The sequence below is a fragment of the Serinus canaria genome, chromosome 3 (genome assembly GCF_022539315.1).
Source record: "Serinus canaria isolate serCan28SL12 chromosome 3, serCan2020, whole genome shotgun sequence".
NCBI classification, from domain to species: domain Eukaryota; kingdom Metazoa; phylum Chordata; class Aves; order Passeriformes; family Fringillidae; genus Serinus; species Serinus canaria.
In genome coordinates this window covers 52867337-52883056 of record NC_066316.1, presented here as the reverse complement: position 1 = coordinate 52883056, position 15720 = coordinate 52867337, and the positions used below count along the sequence as shown (strand labels likewise).

General features: G+C 38.3%; 1 protein-coding gene across 3 annotated transcripts; it reads left to right on the top strand.

Moving 5' to 3' along the window:
- Positions 1–3161, top strand: GTF2H5 (general transcription factor IIH subunit 5). Of its 3 annotated transcripts, none has more exons than XM_018919991.3 (3): positions 1–80; positions 1104–1199; positions 2761–3161. In XM_018919991.3, the coding sequence occupies exons 2-3, from the start codon at positions 1165–1167 to the stop codon at positions 2939–2941; spliced, it is 216 nt and encodes a 71-aa protein (XP_018775536.1). In that variant the 5' UTR covers positions 1–80; positions 1104–1164; the 3' UTR covers positions 2942–3161. The 3 variants fall into 3 exon arrangements, with proteins under 3 accessions (XP_018775536.1, XP_030092257.1, XP_018775534.1); XM_030236397.2 differs by having other exon boundaries at positions 21–166; XM_018919989.3 differs by having other exon boundaries at positions 53–209.
- Positions 3162–15720: the final 12559 nt, after the last annotated feature.

Genomic DNA, 15720 nt, shown 5'->3' with positions numbered 1-15720 from the left:
TCCGCAGGCAGGGAAGGGGCGGGGCCGAAGGGCGGGGGTGAGAGAGCGGGTCGCGGGGAAGCCCTCTGCGTGTGCTGGAGGTGAGGGAGCGGATCCCGGGGAAACCCTCTGTGTGCGGCGGGGGTGAGGGAGTGGAGCCCGGGGAAACCCTCTGTGTGTGCTGGAGGTGAGGGAGCAGATCCCGGGGAAACCTTCAGTGCAAGGCGGAGGTGAGGGAGCGGGCCGGAGCCCCCGGGAACCTCTCAGTGCAAGGCGGAGGTGAAGGGCAGGCGGGAGGGGGGATTTGGATCCCTTGGGAGCCCCTCTGACCAAGGCGGAGGTGAAGGGCAGGACGAGCCAGCAACTCCGCTGGGGAGTAGGGTTGTCCAAGGAGTCTTTGAGTTTATTTGGATTTGTGTGTGGGGCGTGTTGTGCTTTCAGATTTCCTGTGGTCGCCAGGGCTATTATGGATGATAATATAGTACTGCCTTTCGCATTTTTAGATTCGCTTTTTGCATCTTAAGTAGTTTGATACGGTACAATTTATACTTAGGTTAACTGCTTTTGTATACTATAACCTGTCAGTTTGTGTATGCACTGTATAGGTCATATGAATATGAATAATGTGATAAATATATCATAAGCTTTATCAAACTGTTAAAATAGAGACGAAAATCCTTCTATGTAGATAACTCAGAGAATAGTGTAAAGCAATAAGTTTGTTTCTTGCATCTGTGGACTGGCCTCCACAAGTGATAACAGTGACAGAAAACAGAGCATAAGCATCTGGGAAGGATTTATCAATTCTTTGCCATCAGGAAGTGTGAAACAACAGGTTAGAACTACAGAAAGAAATAAAATACATGGACCCTAATCTACAGAATGTCCTGTAGACAAGTCAGAGGTTAAAACCAAACAAGAAAAACATCAAAATCTCAATAATGTATAAAGTAATGAGTATGCATGTAACCCCAGAAATGTAACTATATATTGAGAACATTATTTTAGGCTACCTTTGTGCTCTTTGGCCATTTGCCAAGGCACCCCGGCGCTGGAAACTTGTCCTTCTTTTATCCTTTACTAAACTTCTAAAAATTCTAAAGAGTGAACTCTGTTTTTCACAGTGTGATCCAGAGTAGGGGTTGCTCTTGCCAACTCTTCAGTGTTCGTGTGGGAGCTGGGAAGATGGTGAATGTTCTGAAAGGTGTTCTGGTTGAATGGTGAGTAACAACATTTACTGCCTCTCCTTGTGTCAAAGACTGTGTTTCTTTAGACCTGGAAGTAACTGAAGAGCCCAGACAAAAGGAATTATTGTGGGAGGGATGATTCTGAACAAGCAGAGAAAAGTGTGGCCTTTGGGGGAAGAAGGAAAAGGCAACTGTAGATAATCTTAATGCCAAACTCCCATTTTTCTGTTCAAGAGACTGTTTTCCACTTATGCCTAACCTCTTTAAGAAAAGAAAACTGCATATAAATATGGGGTAAAAAAATAGGATGTTGAAGAAATTAGCAATCACATTGTTATAAAAATCCAGGTTTTTTTCAAAATGTATAACAGTCTGCAGATTATTTTAATTTAGTAAAGGTAGTAAAATACTTAAGATGAGCATTAACTGTGAGAAATTATGCTTCAAAGCTATATTCTACCATGTCTGATGATCCCCTAATATTGTCCCCCTGACATTTTTTGAAAGGTACACAAGTTAAAATTTTAGCTGTATATGTGAGTTATCTATATGCTTGTCAGGTACGACTTACCCTAGTACAAGTGATCCAGTTATCCTGACAATTTTTCCTTGAAAATATTCGATGTTCCCTCTTGTTCTTTTATTGCTTGCAAACAGAGTTTCTTGCTGTTGTTGTTTGTGAACAAAGTGTTTCTCTACTGATTCTTGAGGGAGATGAGGTAATCTTTCATTTCTCCTTTCCTGTTTTGTTTTTATTTAATCAGCTCTAGACTGAATTCTGTGCAAGGCTAACATGTGGTTCTGTTTGTAGATCATATTCAAAAGGAATGTGCTAGGAGTTGGTCAATGTCAGTTTTTGGTGTAGGTGCAATGTACCTGTTTTCATATAATCTCCCCTCTGGACTGAGACTCAGGCCCCTGGCTACCTCCAAAATTAAAGGAAGCATCACTCAAGATTTGTGGGGTCATTGTATAGAATTATAAGATGTGAAAGATTTCTGCTGTACACCTAATCTCTTAATATGTTTGCAATCTATAATTGCACAAAAGCAGTTCCATACTTCCAAAATGTTTTCTTCTAAACATTTGAATTTTATTTAGAAGGTGACATTGTAACTGTTGAGTGTGAGAAATGTATAATTCTTATATGAGCACTCTTTGTCTGTGCTATACAACTTTGAGTGAGATCTGTGTTCTTCTCTTTTTTGGTTATCCTTATGCTTTAAGGAGACATGTTTTTATGAGGCTATTGCTGAAATCAGAAATGTAAATTCAGTCTTGCCTTATTGAGGGTTGGCCTTTTGAATTTTAGTTTTGGATTTGGTGTTTTTGAAGCTTCCTAAGCAGCCGCAAACAGAAATTTCTCTGCTAATCAAGCATCTGGTTCTACTCATTAGACTTTATTACCGTTTTATTTTTTGTCTCCATGGGAACCAAAACTACTGGAGAAGAAATGACTTTTACTAAACAAACTGTATTTAAGTTGTGAAAATTAATTTTAGTTTAATTCCTTTGGGAATGTCTTTGAATGGTGTTTCTTCTGTTTGCAACTGTAGCTAACTGTGAGTTGGGTCTGATGTGTTTGTCTCTACAGTGACCCTGCAATGAAGCAGTTTCTGCTCTACTTGGATGAGTCAAATGCTTTGGGAAAGAAGTTCATCATACAAGACCTGGATGAAACTCATGTCTTTGTATTAGCTGAGTTGGTCAACTTCCTCCAGGAGAGAGTGGGCGAGTTAATGGACCAGAACTCGTTTCCTATTACTCAGAAGTGAGAAAAGCCAGAGAAATGAGATTACTGCAAGTTTTGGAACCGTGAATTTCAGTAGTTTGGGTTGTTACTGTTTTAATAGATAACACTGTGGCATGTAAGTTCTACACAGAAGTGGCTACTATAGAAAATGCATCATTTTCATAGACAAAATAGTCTGGAATTGGATTTTGTTTCTCATTTTGAAAGAATGTGGTATCTTTATTAAAAGACTTTAAATTATACACTTGAGGAGCTCCCTTGAGAATTTTTGATGCATGCTCTCTGGTTTTCATTTAGATTTTTATCTTGCAAGATGATATGACCCAAAAAATAGAGTAGTGTTTCTGTATTGGAATGCTGTATGAAGTCTTCTGATGTGTTGTGTTCCTGTGTGTGATTGAATCTGATTGTAGTGTGACTGATAGAAAGTAAAGAATGTCTGTTGAATCTGTGCTTGATGGAGCATCTCTAAATTGGAGGCATGGTCCGATACTGCTGTAACTTGATGGGTTTTATACAGCAAGATGAGTTGGTCTGAGTGTTTTGTTGTGTTGTTTGGGGTTGAGAGTGTTGGGGTTTTGTTGTTAAAACATGTTACAAATGCCCCATACTCCTTGCTGACTTTTACCAAGGCTGTGCTTTCTGAGTTGTTCTGAGTTTGGGGAGAGGTGGTGGGAGTTTGGAGGAGAAAGAGGGATATGGGGGGATTGGGACAACAAAATCTATTGCCCTAGAAAATCATAAATTAAAGGGGTAATGGGAGAAATGGGAGACCAATCACATAGATATAATTGCTTGTATTTTTTCACTGAAGCTGATTGTCACAATAAGCTATGTGATCAGACTCCCATGCTGTACCTAACAAACAAGAAAGCTGCGTTTGGATTTTTGCTTATGGGGGTTTTTTTTCTTCAATTTAGTTCCCATATTACCTTTTGCTGTAGTGTCATGGTTTTGTTGTTTGGGGTTTTTTACACTGTGTTTGTAACTTTAGCTCAGACACTGGCTTGGTTTTCAGACCTACTCATGTACATTGGATAGATGCCACCTTTTTGTCTTTGAGAAAGAACAAGTGTAAAGAGAAAGGCTTTTATAAGGAACAGTTTTCCTTACTGACTCTCCCACTACTGCTTGTTTCTCTTGTCCAGTAGATATCAGATTACTTGGTAGGTTTGTCCTTGTTTTTTTGTTCAGATTTGTTTTTTGGTTTGCATTGTTTTTCTTCAGGAAGAAGGAATTTTCAGGAAAACATTTCACTAGATGTTTTTAATCAAAAAACTGTCTAAAGAAAGTTCTGTAGAATTGTGCATTTTCAGGCTCATGTGGATGAGCAACTAGCCCTGTAAAATTTAACTTCATGACATTTCTGGTACCTTCCCTTTTATCTGACTGTATAGAAAAATGAGGTTGTGTCCAAATTGTGTAATTTCTTTCTTTCACAAGTGGGTGCTTCCCTGATTAAGAACCAGCTACATGTCTTTACCTGAAATAAGAAGTTTAAATCTTATTTATAAATCTTATTTATAAATGGATTATGGTTTCTTACCTATTTCTTGAGATTGATCTCAAGAGACCGATCAAACACTGACCTCATAACTGTTATTTTTTGGAAGATTATTTGGTGCTCATTTATTGGAGAAATTATCAGTAGTTTTAACATGGCATTACAGTTTAGTACAATTTCTTTAGAAGTGTCTGTTTCCTTTCTTTGGAATCCTAATTTATTTTCCATCCAGATTCCTCTGAAAGGTAAATCATCCATCACTCTCTTCAAATTTCAGCATTTGAAAACTCATGTTTGGAATCCGACATGTTAAACTTCTCTGTATTTCGTATGTCTAGTGCTCCATTTCTATTGTGACTTTCCTTTTCAGTCTATAATAAACTTCTTGCAGTTCTTGTCTTTTTCTCCTGGTTAACTATACAGCTTTGCTGCTGTATTCCCTGTATTTTAGCTTATATTTACAATTGATAAATGGCTTATGCAATACAGAGGGATAGATGTTCCAAACTGTATAAACTAAACAGTTGGGCATGCATTCTTATACTCTCTGCCCACAACTTAGTTTTTTTTTGAACAAACAAGTTAATGGCCTTTTAACTTCTAAACCTGTCAATACTTTTGATCCTTCCTGTACCCTAACAAGGCATAACCAGTTCTGTGCTGAAAGAATAAACAAAAGATGTGAAGATGTAAGTTGGTATCAACATATGTAGTCTAGGGAGCTGAGTTCACTGTAGTTCCTAGAGAAAAAACAATCTTGAATCAGATAGTATGGCGAAGGAAATCCAATGAGGAAACTTTTAGAAGTTGAGTATGTGTATGATTTTAAAAAGCATTCAAATGAAAAACCCAAACAAGGGTTTCTGTGATTTGAATAAACTTGCACCTCTTAAAGGTTTGGTTATTTTTAAATGCATGTAGTCCTAGAATTTACGTGCTTCAACAACAAAAATATCTGCCCAAATGGGAGAAAAGTAGATACTAGTGTTAAAAATACGTACACATTTTGAGATAATCAGCATTTACACTTACAGATTTTAAATGTTTGTGCTGGTTTTCATTCAGATGCGTAATATTATTGGTGAGTACAGCTTGGAATGAAACACTGTTAAAGATAGATTTTTTTAAAGGCTGGAAACATTTGAGAATAAAAGCTGTAGGAGATCTGTTCAAATAATCCATGCTTTGATAATAGGTGAGAAAGGGTGAGAAAGTGATAGGGTGAGAAGGTCAGCTCTCACTGTATTTGGAATATTGTATATTAAGTTAATGTTTGCATCCATAACTAATATGTACTTTTTTGCTAGTATCTATCAAAGAACTACAGTGTTCTCAGGTCCTGCTTGAGCAGCAAAAGTAGAATTTGAATGACAGACTTGTTGCTGCTTGTAAAAGCACCAAATTTTATCTTGAAGGGTTTTCACTTCTCACTTTTAGCTCTCAGTTTGAGTTGAAAGTATTTTGTGTACTGGAAGAAGAGCATGGTAGTACAATTACATAAAAGACACTTACTTGAGCTTCCTTTATTGCTTGCTACTTATTTATGCTTAGATCTAAATAAGATTGCAAGTTTACTTTTTAGCATTTTGTGATGTAAACAGTTGTTTTTGTGTAGTTATTGTAACTTGAACATGCTCATAAATTCTTCTTTTGTTAACACATGCAGAAGCTAAAGAGTTGTATTTGATAGAAGGATGAGACAGATCTCTAAAGGAAGGTTAAGAGAATTTGAACAACTTAAACAACGTTATGTGGGAAGAGAGGGATGGAAACTGAAAGTGCAGCTTCCTAGTGAAAGAAAGCAATAACATTTCATTTTTATTGAAGATTCTACTATTGGGCATTTTGGTTTTTTTGTTCGAAACCTCAGATTTTTTTTTTAAATTTTGTTTATTAATGGCCTTCAAAGAAAGTTGTGTAAAAAGCAAATAAGTCTAAGTGCTGCATATTTAGATATTCTTATAAATTGTGGGATAAACTAATTCAGGAGAGGGGTTTATTTTAGCAGGGGGCTTGGCAGCACAATGAGTATGATCCTGGTTGGTCAGTATAGATAGGGGTTGTAGTGACTTGGTTCACTTGTGACCAATGCCTGAGTCCCTCTTCCTTCTCTCTGATACAAGAACTACCCCAGGAAGAATAATTGTCCAGTACAGTAAAGGAGGAAATAACCGACAATCACTAGAGAGAATGGATGTGTCCTCAAGAAAGAAAATAGAGAATGGTTTAGGAAATTCTACCATTTTACCTGAGAGAGTGAGACTGAGTGGATTTGATTCTGTAGCTAAACTGCCTTTCTCTCACAAAAAAAAGTAGGCATCTGAACCCATTTGAATAAGAGTGGTTTTGTTTATTTGTTTAATATACTTATAATGATAACTGGGAGACTTGGGGGGGTTATTTTAGGTTTTTGGTACTTACTGGTGAGAGCTAGATGGCTGTCTGATGTGCTGTACTAAACCTCCAAGTGCTGTTATACATTGAGAATTCCTGGCTTTCAGTCTTTCTAGGTTTTTAGGGTGCATTCAAAAGCATATCCTCTGATTCCCTCTATTTTTTCTTTTCCTAATTTGCCTTAACAACTAATTTCACAGTTTTTTTCTCACTCAGATATGCAGGGCCAACTCCTGTGTGTGAGAACAATCCAGAGAACATGTATTTTATGTATTAACAGGATTGTTTACTGTCAGCTGAAGTAAACAAGATTGTTTACTGTGAATTAAAGATAATTGTATTTCATGGTGTCATAAAAAATTACTTATATTTAACCTTTCTTAGTTGGCTTCTTCACCATAAAAGTTCAGTCAGCCCCTAGGCTGACCTTACAAAAGTAGGGCACTAAAAATAATATATAAATGTGTTTACATATAAATATATATATCTCTGTGTGTATATATATATATATATATATATTATATATATATATATATCTGTATATGTATCTTAACAACTCTTTAATCATATAAACCAACACAGTCTGAGAAGAATACTTTGCTTTTAAATCAAACTCTAGGCCATTGAAGAAAACAGTAAGCTTTTTTTGGAACAGCAGTTCCAAATTCCATATAAATTTCCACGCTGACTCCTTGATTATCTCACAAATGATCCCATTGAAGCTGGTGGTGGTTACTGTGAAATGAATGCCTTACTCAGTATGTTAGAATTGGGGGTTTGTTTTGTAATTTAGGCTGTAGCAAGGCCTTTATGTGCTATACAAAGTCAAGGATTCAAAATAAGTTGAAGTTCACAGGGATGGAAGAACAATTTCTTCCTAAATTAAGTCATTATCTTTGGGTTTATGACCTAGCAGCTAATCAGAAATGTAAACAATAGGACATCTGATATAAATTTGATGTGGACCTGGGCGTTTTTTTGTTTTGGTTTTGGTTTGGCTTTTTTGGTTGGGTTTTTTTTTTGGTTTTTTTTTTGTGTGTGTGTGTTTGGGGGTTGTTGTTGTTGCTGTGGGGTTTTTTTTGTTTGTTTTGTTATGTTTTGTTTTGTATTTTTTTTACCTGAAATGAGGAATATAAGTAATGTTTTGCCCATTTTTGTTTCATATAAAAGGGTTTTAGGACTGAAGAGCTGATAGTTTGAAAGCAGACCAGTAAGGGGAGCTCTTGCCAATATTTTAAGTTGCTTAAAAAAAAATTGTTGCAGCTTGGGCAGTGGTGGGTCAGGGACTTACTGTGTTTTAGACCTCAGATATGCTTTCAGCTAGAGGTGAATATTCAGCTTCAAAGTGTCCTTCTAAAAAGATATTCACTGTTAGAGATTTTGGAGTATTTTTAGCTCAGAAATTTCTTAGCTGTTTAGGTATCCAGTGTTTTCTCTCTAAGCGTAGGTACACAGCCGTGTCACATTAAAATGATGAGTCTGAAATGTGGTCTTGCTGTCAGATGTTACTGGTAGGTCTGTGTATCTCCACACCATGAGCCTGCTTTAGAAGTTGCTCCATATTAAGTTACATAGATTTTAGTGAGTGTAAATCAAAAGTATTCTATTGTTGATAAGAAGTAAGATTTATTAATTTTTTTCTCTTTATTTCCTCATAATACAAAATGCATATGATTGTAGGGTACCAGTTCCTCAAATCACATGCATCATACTGTGTGGAAGACAATACAACATTCAAATTTACTGTATTTCAGTCTGCACTGGGGATTTCTGCATCTTTCTCCTTACAGTGTTGCTCATAATGCATGGCAGTGAGACATACAGAAAGTTTTTCTCTCCTTGGCCCGCAAATGAGTAGCTTTATTGGTTTACACATATGTAATGGAACAATTCAATACATTCCCTAACCAAACAAAAAACTACAACACCTACCAATTAAGTTTTAATATGAGGGGCAACCCCCTCCCATGGTCTTTGAATATTAAGGATTTTATTTTTCATATAGACTGAAGAAGTAATTTTCTCACTTCTGATTGCTTAGCACTAAAAAGAAGATTAAGACTAGAAACAGACTATAAAATTGCTGTCCAGTGAAAAAAATTTTAAAGTGAAAATTTTAGAGCATTGCTGCTAGCTTTTAGCTTTTTGTACTTGAGCAATTCTAGGTGTTAGTAACAAGAAGTGTAAGGTTCCTGGAAGAAGTCTTAAGACTCATAATACCAATGCAGGAATGTGCTTGAACACACCAAAGAAAACCCATCCAACACCAAAACTGACAGGTAATTGATTAGCCCCATAACTAGCCCATCATGAAAGAAACAGCAAAATTTCTGGATGACTGCAGGCTGAAGGAGTTGACTGTCAGAGCTGTGCAGCCAATCATTTGTCTATTACAGAAAAGATGGCCCCAGCTGTAAATGGCAGGATGTGCAGAGCCAGGGTATCCTTGCAGCTGTGAAGATCTCACTTGCAGATAAGATAGTGGTGCATGTTTCTGCAGTGTTGGCACAGCTCGTACACTGTCAGGAGAGAGAGGTACACACACCAAGCAAATGATCTCTCACCATTTCGTGTGTCGTGCTCCTGATGTACCAAAGGTAGAGGGGTGACGTGGGAGGGCAAAAGAGAAAAAAGGCAGGAAAGAGGGGGGAGAGTATTTTAGGTTTGTAACTATTATTTCCTGTTAATTCTGAAATTTAACAAGATCAGAAGGAGCATAAGGATCAAAAAATTTACTTGCAATTAACTAGATCTTAATTGGTTTACAAAAGGCTCTGTGTTTATCCAATCAGAGACCAATTATAATTCTTAATATTTATCCTACTTAATATTTCTCAATATCAATTTCTTAATATTAATTATTAAATAATATTTAATTAAACATTAAATATTAATTTCTTAATATTTCACCTACCTTTCTTAATATTACACCTACTAGTCTACTTGGCTCTGTCCTGAATGGGACCACTTTTCTCTGTGGAATGATAGTATAGTTTTACTTTCTCTTAATCTCTTAATTCTCCTACACTGGCAATTTTATTGTGTGTAAGTCATATTTTGCCTGTGTGTCATATCATTAGATATACAGGTATTCCAGAAGCTAGAGTTTCAGCAGAAGTGAGTAACCCTGGAATAATGATGAACTTCTGAATCATCAACCAGATATGAAAGAAAAATTTCTTTTCAGCTGTAAAATGAAGGATGTTCCCTATATTTAATTTTACTTTTGGTCTAAACAGACTAATTTTATTTTTCATATAAGGAAAGTTATAAAATCAGTATAAAACTGAAGAAAAAAGAAGCCTGGTTTCTTAATGAATATTTGAACTCAAATATTGGTTAAGCAAATCAAATTGTAATGAAGGACTGTGACAGCTTTTAGTGTTGGTCAGGTTGCCTTATGGGCAGAGGGAGCTGCAAATAGCACTTGAGAGGAGCCCTAGAGGAGGGATGAGGAGTGGGCAAAGCTAAGCATCTGACCAAATTAGGAGGACTAGGGAGCCTGAAGTCTTGGAATTAGTAAATGTTTCCCCTTCAGGCTTTAAGTAGGGTTTTTAAAGCTATTTCTGCCTGTTTAGCCTGTTGTGTGACAGCAGGAGCCAGAAGGAGCTGTAGGGAGTGGGAAGGGAACAATTCTGAGGGTGGATGTGTTTCAGAAGGTGGTTCCTAAAGTATTTTGCTGCAAGTATGAAAAACTAGACCAAATTGAGACTGTCTTTTCAGTGTGCAGTTATTCTAGCTCATTTTTTAATGTACTATAAAACAAAAGAAACCGTGAAGGTCCAACAAAAAAACTTTTATTGTTTGACTTGGTAGCTATGAGAAGCAATCCACTACACTCTAAATTTGAAAGAAAGTGAAGGAAGCCTTCATGTAATGCATTTTTGCATTGTCGTCATAGTTACATGAATATCATAACCAAAGCTAGTCATAAAAACAAATAGGGAAGACTGTCAATATAGTCTGCCTGGACTTAAGTAAAGCCTTGGACACCATTTCTCACTGCATTCTTCTGGAGAAGCTGGCTGCTCATGGTTTGACCTGGTGCTGTTTGCTGGGTAAAAAGCTGTCTGGATGGCAGGGCCCAGAGAGAGGTGGTCAGTGGTGCTTCATCCAGCTGGCAATCTGTCACTTGTGGTAGGCTGAGTATTGGGCTCAGTCCTGTTTAACAACTTTATCAATAGTCTGGACAAGGGCATTCAGGGCACCTTCAATCAGTTTGCAGGTGACACCAAGGTAGGCAAGAGTATTGATCTGCTGGAGAGTAGAAAGGCTCTGCAGAGGGATCTGGATAGGCTGGACCAGGGGGCTGAGGCCAGTGGTACGAGTTTCAGTAAGGCCAAGTGCCAGGTCCTTCTCTTGGGTCACAACAACCCCAGGCAGTGCTACAGGCTGGGGAAAGGTAGCTGGAAAGTGGCCTGGCAGAAAAGGACCTGGGGGTGCTGGTCAGGAGCTGAGCATGACCCAGCTGTGCCCAGGTGGCCAAGAAGGCCGATGGCATCCTGGCCTGGATCAGCAATGGTGTGGCCAGCAGGAGCAGGGCAGGGATTGTCCCCCTGCTCTCAGCACTGGTGAGACTGCACCTCAAATCCTGTGATCAGTTCTGGGTCCATCACTACAACAAAAATACTGATGCACAGGAGTGAGTCCAAAGAAGGGGAACTGAGCTGGTGAAGGGTTGGCACAAATCTTACAAGGAATGGCTGTGGGAGATGGGGTGTTTAGCCTGGAGAAAAGAAGGCTCGTGGGAGACCTTATCACTCTCTAGAACAACCAGAAAGGAGTTTGTGATGGGGTGGGGGTTGGTTTCTTCTCTCAAGTAACAAGTGGTAAGAGGAAATGGCCTCCAGTTTTGCCGGGGGAGGTTTAGGTTGGATATTAGAAAAAATTATTCACCAAAAGGTTGGTCTGGCATTGGAACAGGTTGTCCAGGGAAGTGGTGGAATCGCCAGCTCTGGAAGTGTTCAAATGGCATGTGGATGTGGCACTTGGGTATATGGTCTTATGGTAACCATGGCAATGCTGGGTTAACAGTTGAACTTGGTGATCTTAGAGGTCTCTCCCAACCTTAATGATTTTATGATTCTACAGCATGCTTACTCTGTGGGAGAAAGACTTTTCCTTGCCCAACAATATTTTTTAACATTTAGGGAGGGAAGGGATTTTGCAGTCCTTAGACTGAGTGGCATTACTGTAAGGTGGAGGTCTCAAGGGGGAATAAACATAGAAAATTGAGTGCTAATAAGGATAACCGGACCTTTCACATCTAGAATTTATTTTTGTGTCCTTCTAACACTAGGATTAAAAGGATCAGTGAAATCCCTAATCAGGTATTCATGAAAGTAAGGCATGTTTCTTAAATAATTTTGTTTGGACACGGAGCTGCTTTCTACCATTGTATTATATTTTGCTAAAACCATTAAAAATACAAAAAGTCATCATATTCTTGCAGTGTATTTTTCTACTCTTAAACTAGGTTGAAATGTCTTTTTTTTTCCAGTGGAATAAATGGACTGAAATATTTGGTCATGTTCCTTTATAGAACTACCCACAATAATGCAGGCATTATGCTGTAATTAAGCTGGATTTAATTTGGGTGTTTTTTTAAAACGAATTAACATTTCAGTTTGCAATGGTCTCTGTATTTGTCATATCTTCTAAAATAGAAGGTGATAGTACCAACTACACTAATTTGGGACTCTGGTGCTAAACTGTGCTCAAAACCTTGAATATTTTGGTGGCTTTTCTCTTATTTCACATTTTTCAAGATTTATCTCTTTGCTTTTGTATTTGAATATCACCTCCATTGAATTTTGGGGAAAAAAAAAAAGACTGCTGGTATGGGTCTCTTTAGATTTAAGCTGAAAAAGATATAAATTTATATCTCAGCCATTAAGGCACTTGTCTGAAAAACCTAAGGACCTTGGAAGTATTTCTACCACCTGCTGTTTGTTTTAATATTCTAATGTGCTCTTTGCTAAGAAAGTTATATTAATATATCTTTTTTATTCAAAGGGCTCACATAGAACTAGGGTTTCATGATGCTAGACTTCTTGGGAAGTGCATAAAAAGGGAGCCTAACCTGATGCAGTAAGTGAAATAGGCAAAATTACTCTGTTTAATAGAGTAACACACAGATAGTCATGTCTATTTCTCCTGGCCCTCCTTAGTACCCATTTCAAGTTTAATTTAATTCTTCAATGTAATTGATCAGCACACTGTATAGACCAGCACACTCTTTTTCATATTCCAGAACTCTCTTTGAAATTCTGGGAGTATTAGCTTCTTTCATGATGTCATCCAATACCTTCCAGGTATTCTGTTGCTGACTGACAGATGCAGATTTTTCTTCTCCTCTCTTTTCACTTGATGCCTTCAGTTTAAAATTTTCAAGACCATCAATTCATGACTTTGTACTATCATATTTAATCCTATTCTTTTTAGTGGTCTGCTTCTGGGGGTCATCCATTGTTTTCTGAATGATGTATCTATTTTGAGTCTAGGCTGTATTGTTGATCCTCAGTTTGTGTGATCAGCAAATTTTATTCGCACACTCATATTTTTGTTCTAAAGTCACCTAAAAAATATTAGAAAGGACATTATAATGACTAATTCTTCAGGGACTCCATTTATTCTATCTCCTCTGTCTGTTTTCTTTGAAGCACCATCCACTGCCACACTTAACTAGTTCTGATCCCTTGCCATTTGTACTAATCTTCATCTCTTCAGTTATTATCCTGTGTGGCATAATTTAATACTATGTAAAGTTAAAAAAACCCCAAAAACAACCCACATGTGAATATATTTCCCTTTAGTAGTGTAGTGTTTTGACCCTGTCTGGGTGCCAGGACTCACCAAAGCCACTCTATCACACCCCTCCACAACTGAACATGGGAGAGAAAAGAGTTCATGGGCTGAGGTAAGGACAGAGAAAGGTCACTCACCAAATACTGTCACAGCCAAATCAGACTTGAATTAGAGATATTAATTTAATTTATTAGTAACAAAATCAGAGCAGGATAATGAGAAGAAAATGAGACCTTAAAAACACCTTCCCTCTCATCCCTCCCTCCTTCCCAGCTCCACCTCCTCCCCCTCTGGTGCAGGGAGACAGGGAATGGGGGTTCTGGTCAGTTCATCACCATATGTTTCTGCCACTGCTCAGGGAGAAGAGTCCTTCCTCTGCTCCAGCATGGGGTCCCTCCCAGAGGAGACAGCTCTCCATGAATTTCTCCTGTGTGAGTCCATCCCATGGGCAACAGTCCTCCCCAAACTGCTGCAGTGTGGGTCACTGCTCCATCGGACACAGCCCTGCAGGCACAGCCTGCTCCAGCCTGGGCTCCCCACAGGGTCACAAGTCCTACCAGGAATCCTGCTCCAGTGTGAACTTCTCTCTGAGGGGCTGCAGGTCTTGTTTTCCCTGTTCAGGTCTTGAAGAAGGGGGGCAAAATATATGTGGAAGGTTGGAGCTGCTTCCACAACAAGCTGGAGTGAACAGCCAGGCAAGTGGAGGGTTTGGTCAGTCCTCATTCAGCCTGGCTATTCCCTCAGCTAGAGAGGAAATCCTTGCTTTGTTGGGGAATCTGCCCAGGTTAGCTGACTTGTTTCTCTTTTTTCCTCTGTGGTGAAGGAAAATTCAGGGCAAGGTACATCAAAAGGAAATGCTTTTTGGAATCAGCTGAGCATATGAAACTAACAAAAATGCATTAAGTTTATGTGTGGAAGGAGTGAACAGATTTGCATGTGAAAAAAGGGAGCAACTTTGCGTATGAAACTCTCTAATGCATTAAAAATACAATCATTCATGCTGTAAATTCAGATAGAGGTGAAGGAGAAAAGTAGAATAATGGAGGCATCTACAAAAACAGCTTTTGCATTGCAAGACACTTCAGTACCTATTCTGGGTTCTGTGAGGTAGTGTTCTGCAAGATGAATTCTATGTGCCTTTTTTTTTATGACCTATAAAAGAAATTTTTCTATTTCTTTTAATTTTTTCATACTGTGAGCACCATAATCTAATGAACTTGTACTTTAGGTCAGACTTTAGTAGACTGGAGGAGGAAGGGATGAGCGGGCTAGTGAAGGAAAAAGTTGTCTATTTCCTTTGGGGTTTATATATTTTGTATGTATCTTCAAAAATATTGTGAAGTGTGAATTAAGTATGCTTTAAAATGCTTCATTATCCTTTAATCACAGTAAAATTGGTTCAAAAAAGTACAAAGTAGTTTCCCAAACCTGTTGCAATACAGCAGTGGTATTTTCCCAAGAGTGATCTGTTTCATTTATGGAGCAACAGTGTCCCCTAGGCAAGTTACAGGACCATGGTCTATTGCTATAAGTAGTAGAGATCTTAACTTCTGTTTTCACTTTGGAAGATGAGGCCTTGTCATATCTGTAAGGATACCCCTTGGTTCCACTCAATCAATCAGATTATGGACTCCATCTGAGATTGCTGTAGCTTCCCTTCTGCACATGGAGGAATGCTGTAGGCCATCCCCAGCATGGAAAAAGATCTTGTTGATTCACACATGCAGATGAAAAGATGGGAAATTGTTCCTCTGTTGCAAGGTTTAAACACCTGAAGTATCTGGTTCTAGTTCCTGGGACTCTGGTGCATCTGTGTAAATTCATTTCTGGAAAACAAATGTGTTATGTTGATAGAGTGAGATGGAACAAACATCTTCCCATGTATTTTCCTTCATTCCTCATCACACAAGAGGGTACAGAATGGGTGGGATTCCTGCAAGGTATCAGTCATGGTTATAGGGTGTAGAAGCTGGTGAGCAACTACCAAACAGATTTCAGTTGTGATTAGGAACCAGCCACAACTTCTCATGCAGCTCAGGAGGGACTAGTGGGCAACACTGTTGCACCAGAGTTAATGTGCCTGGGGTGAAGAGGAC

Excerpts from the sequence above, each read along its gene's own strand:
- GTF2H5 (XM_018919991.3), top strand. The coding sequence starts at position 1,165 with ATGGTGAATGTTCTGAAAGGTGTTCTGGTTGAATG. Across the intron at positions 1,200-2,760 it reads AAAGGTGTTCTGGTTGAATG|TGACCCTGCAATGAAGCAGT; the intron begins GTGAGTAACAAC and ends TTGTCTCTACAG.